Source organism: Salvelinus alpinus, chromosome 37, assembly GCF_045679555.1.
Source record: "Salvelinus alpinus chromosome 37, SLU_Salpinus.1, whole genome shotgun sequence".
Classification (NCBI taxonomy): Eukaryota; Metazoa; Chordata; class Actinopteri; order Salmoniformes; family Salmonidae; genus Salvelinus; species Salvelinus alpinus.
The window spans coordinates 6,785,402-6,792,757 of NC_092122.1; the positions used below are offsets into that span (position 1 = coordinate 6,785,402).

The 7,356-nt window shown below is 43.1% G+C and overlaps 1 protein-coding gene across 4 annotated transcripts in view; it reads left to right on the forward strand.

The window, feature by feature from the left end:
• LOC139565752 (metabotropic glutamate receptor 8-like) overlaps nucleotides 1–2,121 on the forward strand; it is a 386,874-nt gene extending 384,753 nt beyond the window's left edge. Inside the window, exon 11 of one of the 4 annotated variants that reach the window (XM_071386286.1) lies at nucleotides 1,341–2,121. In XM_071386286.1, the coding sequence (XP_071242387.1) occupies nucleotides 1,341–1,390 (50 nt within the window). In that variant the 3' untranslated portion in view covers nucleotides 1,391–2,121. The remainder of the gene's footprint in view (nucleotides 1–1,340) is intronic. The other 3 variants (XM_071386287.1, XM_071386284.1, XM_071386285.1) reach the window with 3 other exon arrangements.
• Nucleotides 2,122–7,356: the final 5,235 nt, after the last annotated feature.

The window sequence follows — 7,356 nt, forward strand, 5'->3', positions numbered from 1 at the left end:
TAATACATTTTTGGGGGAAATCTGTCCCCAAGTATTCCCACGCATAGTAGAGAGACACGTGATCGTGTACAAATGTAAGCAAGATTTGAAATTGTTATGTTTTAGTCAAACATATCCTTCTGGGATTGTTGCGGTCAATTTGTAATTATGTTCTGGCCCCCCGACCATCCGCTCCAAAAAAATCCGCCCGTGGCTGAATCTAGTTGATTATCCCTGATCTACACTAATTTAACTAACAATCTATACATCTAAACTCATAGAAAAACCCCGAATCTATAGATCTACAATTACACACAACAGAAAGAATCTATACAACTACACTGATATAACCAACCCTTTTGATAATCTCTACAACTACAGTATAACAGTAGTAACATGTAAGTTGGGCCCTTTTTCATATCTCTCATTCAAATATCAGTACTTTTAATAACAAATAATTTCATGTCTGAATTGTGAACAATGTTCTTGATAGAGCAGCTTGAGTGCTGCAACCTGTTTTTTGAGCACTATTGTTTACTTCACATACAGAGTGTTAAAATGAGCTTCCCATTCAGCTTAACTATGTGGAGCAGCTTACTTAAATGTCAAAGCTTTGTTGTGTGAGGAGCCAGTCTTGCCTCATCGACACTACGACCTGGAAAAAAAAATATTTCACCAGTGGAGATTCAGAATGTTCAGTGGGTGTTTAAAACATTTATTTCATCACAGAGTTGGTCTGGGTGTTCTGAGAGGTTTAAACGGTTCTGGAGTGTTCGGAGCAATGAGGCTTCGTTTACTCTGTTCCGTGTTCTGAACTGCAGCAGGTTTAACTTATTTCATCATTACAGACCTGAACGCCCAGAAGTCTTGCAGTCAGCAGTTTAGTCGGCGAGAATATCACACACACACACACACACACACACACACACACACACACACACACACACACACACACACACACACACACACACACACACACACACACACACACACACACACACACACACACACACACACACACACACACACACTAACTGCCTCGGGTATGTGTTGTGTGAAGAAGAAACTGCTGGAACAGTTCTGATTCCTACAGTTTGAAATATTGTCTCCTTTTAAAATCCTCCTAAACAAGGCGGGCACAGGGTACCGTCTTGACGATAGCTCAGCGCCAGCAGTCTATGGTCGCTTAAAAACAACTGACATTTACAAACAACAGCTACAGGGGACATGTAACATAACGGACTTGACAAACACAGCCTCAGACCCCAGATGCAGGTGTGCACTAATATTACACTCAATAGGAAGTACATATCTCCTGATATATTTCCTCTCTTCTCTTCCCCTCTTTTTCCCCCTGGCAGCTTCATCAACTAAGACGACATATGTCAGCTACAGTAATCATGCCATCTGAACATCTTAACAGCACCAAAGTGGAGGGAGGGTCCCCACGGGCGAGAACAGCTGAGGAAAGGAGCTGTCACTCAGACAGACAGATGACGGACTGACGGACGTAAAGACAGACAGACAGATGGAACTCCCACCGCCACCGCTAACCCAAGCATGAGACATTTTATATTGTTCTGACAACATCAAACCGACCCACCACCAGAGAGGCGGGACCACAAAGACCAACCACCAATCAGTGGGCCCTGTTCGCTCTCTTCCTGTAAATCACAGCACAACGGTCCTGCCATAAACCTTGAACTAACCGTGAAAAAAAAGAGAATGCAGGCTCTCCACTGCAGGCTCTATGGTCCAGAGAAAAAAATGAATACAAAAGAAAAACATAACAAAACAAAACAGTGTAAAAGTTATACATAAGGGAAATGTATATGGGAGATAAAAAGACATTAAAAGAGTTTAAAAAATTAAAATATTTAAAAGAGAAAATAGAAGAAACTATGAGAATCGACCATGATGTTTATTGTTATTCTACTTGTAAGTATTTTTGTGGTTGTGAAGATTTTTTCATTCTTGTCCCATCTGTTGTGCGACCTTGCATACTCAGAAAGTTTGTCTCTTGTATCGATTGGCTAACTGGATGGGTAGCCCTGGCTTGTGAATCTGTAAATGCCCTGGTTGAAGCATGCCAGTTTTTATACAAATGATTTATTTATAATAAAGGAATGTTTTGCAAATGTGTATATTTGTTGCTTGTGCTTTTAAGATACAACACAGACACCAATTTTATATTTTTGTTTATTAATATATTTGTGACCAACCGGCTCGATTCGCTCTTCTGTAGCAAAATTCAAAATTATGTTTTTTACATTGGATAAAAGTAGACACTCAGAGCTAGAAAATTGTATATCATACACTACAGTTGAGGAACAATGGGAAAGTAATTCTGCTTTGAAAGTTGATAAACTTGGCCTTTGTAGGTACACCTACTGGAGAGCTCTCCTTTGTCTACACCCGTTCAGTATTGTTCACACCCTCTTAAGTTTTAGCCTCACCCATCTCTTTACGGATTCGCATGTGAGGCCATGTACTAAACAACCAAAGATTTCAAGACTAAAGGCTGGTTTATACTATGGATGTGTTCGTACATTTAATCTGGAGTGCCAGAGTGTGCTCTGGGTGTTCGTAAATTCAGAGCGTTTCGCTCTCGGAGCGTTCAGAGCACACTCTGGGTTGATCCGAGCGTTCTGTCCTCACAACAGCAATCAAGCACCCAAGCTAACTGGCTAACGTTGGCTAGCTTGCTAGCTACTACCAGACACAAGTGAGTTCACTCTGACCATTTTACTCTCCCTAGCAGAGGTGGTTAGGCTGTTTTTATGTTATCCAGATCGTTGGTGACTGCAAATGTGCTGCTGGCAACAACTTAATTACGCTTTTTTTGCCAATGTTTACTGACACTGGCCATATTCAGTAGGTGTTGAGCGTTCGTAAATCCATCAGTTATTCTTCTCTCTGGCACACTGAGACGAGAGTGCCCTGAAATCGGAGTAGATAGAGCGAAATGACCAACTACGTCTATCAACAGTTGTTGCAGTGACATGATGAACATTCTGTTAAAACATCTAAACAATGAACCATAATCCCAACTCATGACGTTACTACCCTGCATGAATCTGCAGGTAGCTAACCAACCAGGTTCAATGTTAGCTAGCTAACATTAGGCTATAACTCGCAAAGCAAATGGCTCTGAGATACGAATAATATTACTACACAGATCATACACGAGCCAGCCAGCTAACATTAGATAGCTAGCTAACAGTGCATTTTAACTTGAAATTAAAATGACTTTCTGACAAAATTAGAAACGTGTAATATCTGAAAATGTAGCTAGCTAGACTATCTTACCCGTATGCATGGATGGACGCTTCTCCCTCTCTATCACGGATGCCCTTAGTTTGAAGACAGGTGTTTTCTCCAGCCCCTTAGCTATCCTACTCTAATTCCACTGATTTCAAAAAGTGGTCCTCCAGAAAGTGGTAAGCAACACAAATTTTGGACACACCTACTCATTCAAAGGTTTTTCTTTATTTGTACTATTTTTTCTGTTGGCTGCTTTTCCTTTACTCTGCGGTCAAACTCATCCCGGACCATCTCAATTGTGTTCAGGTGAGGTGATTGTGGAGGCCAGGTCATCTGATGCAGCACTCCATCACTCTCTTTCTTGGTCAAATAGCCCATACTCAGCCTGGAGGTGTGTTGGGTCATTGTCCTGTTGAAAAACAAATGATTGTCCCACTAAGCGCAAACCAGATGGGATGGTGTATCGCTGCAGAATGCTGTGGTAGTCATGCTGGTTAAGTGTGCCTTGAATTCTAAATAACTCACTGACAGTGTCACCAGCAAAGCACCCCCACACCTCTTCCATGCTTCACGGTGGGAACCACACATGCTGATATCATCCGTTCACCTACTCTGCGTCTCACAAAGTCACAGCGGTTGGAACCAAACATCTCAAATTTGGACTCATCAGACCAAAGGACAGATTTCCACCGGTCTAATGTCCATTGCTTGTGTTTCTTGGCCCAAGCAAGTCTCCTCTTCTTATTGGTGTCCGTGGTAGTGGTTTCTTTGCAGCAATTCGACCATGAAGGCCTGATTCATGCAGTCTCCTCTGAACAGTTGATGTTGAGATGTGTCTGTTACTTGAACTCTGTGAAGCATTTATTTGGGCTGCAATTTCTGAGGCTGGTAACTCGAATGAACTTATCCTCTGTAGCAGCGGTAACTCTGTGTCATCCTTTCCTGTGGTGATCCTCATGAGAGCCAGTTTCATCATAGTGCTTGATGGTTTTTGCGACTCCACTTGAAGAAACTTTCAAAGTTCTTGAAATTTTCCGGATTGACTGACCTTCATGTCTTAAAGTAATGATGGACTATCGTTTTTCAAAGCTTATTTGAGTTGTTCTTGACATAATGTGGACTTGGTCTTTTACCAAATAGGGCTATCTTCTGTATACCACCCCTACCTTGTCACAACACAACTGATTGGCTCAAACACATTAAGATGGAAAGAAATTCCTCTATTTAACTTTTAACAAGGCACACCTCTTAATTGAAATTCATTCCAGGTGACAGCCTCATGAAGCTGGTTGAGAGAATGCCAAGAGTGTGCAAAGCTGTCGTCAAGGCAAAGGGTGGCTACTTTGAAAAATCTAAAATCTAAAATCTATTTAGATATCGTTTTGGTTACTACATGATTCCATGTGTCATTTCATAGTTTGATGTCTTCACTATTATTCTACAGTTTAGAAAGTGGTAAAAAATAAAGACAAACCCTGTAATGAGTAGGTGTGTCCAAACTTTTGACTGGTACTTTATGTCTACTTTCCTGAAACGAGTCCCAATTATGAGGACAAAGACACAATGACAACAAGTGTAATGTAACATTCCCAGTCCTGTACCCATCCCTCCCACCTGTCCCTGTACGACATGCTATAGGTGGTTTCTGACAATCTGAATCTCTACACGTTTCCCTACACCCAAGATGGCGGGACTTGCCTTTTTCTTTACTCTCTGTATTAAACCATCAACACAGCAAATCACTTTTCCTGACACACAGCAAAACAAATTATTTCAGTTTTGAGCATAACACATTTCTTTCATTGATTTACCCTGGTCTGACAGCGTTACAAACCTCTACCACTCCACCGAGGGCCGTTGTCTTCCATACCGAAGTAGCTACTAGTGGAGAAGCTATCCGCAAGCTGGGTGGATGACGAGAAGGCAGTGTGTGTGTGTGTGTGTGTGCGCACGCGGGCGTGTGTGTGCCTGGTCACCTCTGTGTGTGTGTGTGTGGTAATGGGTGTCTACTTGTAGACACTGAGGGCAGAATCCCTTATGCTTCTGAACTAGCCTGCTCCGTCTCACTAAATGTCGAAAAGTTTTCTTTTTAAATACATGAGATCTGAGAAGCAGTGAGTCAATACATTCATTGTCACTGGAGAGGAACGATCGATAAAGCTGAAGAGGAACACGCCACCTTTTCCTGTATACAACAACAGACGAGCTTTGTATGTCAGACTAAAAGTAATAAAAGCCAGGGCTTTGTTTAACTGATGTCCCTGTCGGCTGCGTAGTGTGAGCCCAACCTCCCTTTACAATGAAATGAGAAAATAATAGGCCACGGACCGCACAGTGATTTGTATTTACGACACATATAATGGGAAGCGGCTTGCGGGCCAAACAGCTGTCATTTTACAATAGACGAAATAGAGGACCGCTGTCTGCCGTTGATTAATGTTATTCTCATGTGCTCCTTCTACAGCCCAATGCATAGCAAAAATACAGTCTTGCCTTTCCCAGTCAAGTCGGACCATTAGCATACCGACAGATAAGAAGTGGTGGTTGAAAGGAACATCAGAGGGTGTATTATAATCAGGCAGTGGTCCTGAGAGTCTATGCCAGCCACTCAGCACCGGACCCCGGGTTAGGGCTACCTCTGAGAGGGTAGTAGTGACAGTAATCCTAGTTATCTACCTGCAGGCTAATTCAATGACCAGTTACACAGACCACTGTCACTGTCAGGGACGATGGACTACACACAACACCAGGAGACCGCTCTGTCTGTGGATCCTCTCACACCTATATGGTTGTGACAGCCGACAGGTGGGAGAGTGTGCGTGCGTGTTTGTGTGTGCACTCGAGCGTGTGTGGGTGTGTTTACTCAGGTGAAGCAGGCAGATGGTCCTGCTCTGTCTGTGTTGGTGTGTGTTTGTGCGTTTAGCGTGGATCACTGGATAATTCTGAATTCCGGTTCAGATTATGGATGTGGTTGCCATGATACCCTGACCAGATGTTGGCAACACTGGACCTTTCATCTCTCTCTCTCTCTCTCTCTCTCTCTCTCTCTCTCTCTCTCTCTCTCTCTCTCTCTCTCTCTCTCTCTCTCTCTCTCTCTCTCTCTCTCTCTCTCTCTCTCTCTCTCTCTCTCTCTCTCTCTCTCTCTCTCTCTCTCTCTCTCTCTCTCTCTCTCTCTCTCTCTCTCTCTCTCTCTCTCTCTCTCTCTCTCTCTCTCTCTCTCTCTCTCTCTCTCTCTCTCTCTCTCTCTCTCTCTCTCTCTCTCTCTCTCTCTCTCTCTCTCTCTCTCTCTCTCTCTCTCTCTCTCTCTCTCTCTCTCTCTCTCTCTCTCTCTCTCGACATTCTGCTGTCCTAAAACACCCTCTTCTATACAACACAGACAACAACAGGAGCAGTAGATAGGGCTGTCTGAACACTTCCAGTTTCAAGCCACTTTCTCCAAACAGATTTTCAGACGTGTCAATAGTTTGCTTGTCTGACTGTCTGCAGGTGTTTGCTCCCATCCAAAACCTGAGGAGATGTTTGTAACCTGAGTTTGTTGGAATGTTGTGTTATTAATTCAGGTTAGTCACACACTAGAGCCTCAAGTGAGGTTATTTCTGTGTTTGTATCTTTCCTTCCATAGTAAGATTTTACCCGGACTGTGAGTCAGAATATTTCATTGTTTGTGTATTCCTGCAGCCCAATGTACTATAGCAGCTCTATTCTTTTAGTACCTGAGAACAGAGGCTCCCCAGAGGCTAGTAGAAGAGGAGAACGGGTTGAAGCTCAAACCACACGCGCACGCACACATCTACGCACACACACACACACACACACACACACACACACACACACACACACACACACACACACACACACACACACACACACACACACACACACACACACACACACACACACACACACACACACACACACACACACACACACACACACACACACACAATTCACTGTGGGAAATGGATATCAACAAACATATACTGTACTGAAGGTGTGTTTGCAGATGTGATCGTCTGACCCCGCATTTACTGGCACCAATATTGAAGACATCCAACACCAAACATGCTTTTCATGCCCAAGTTTAGACATGAGAGAAAAGTTTGTTGGCAATAT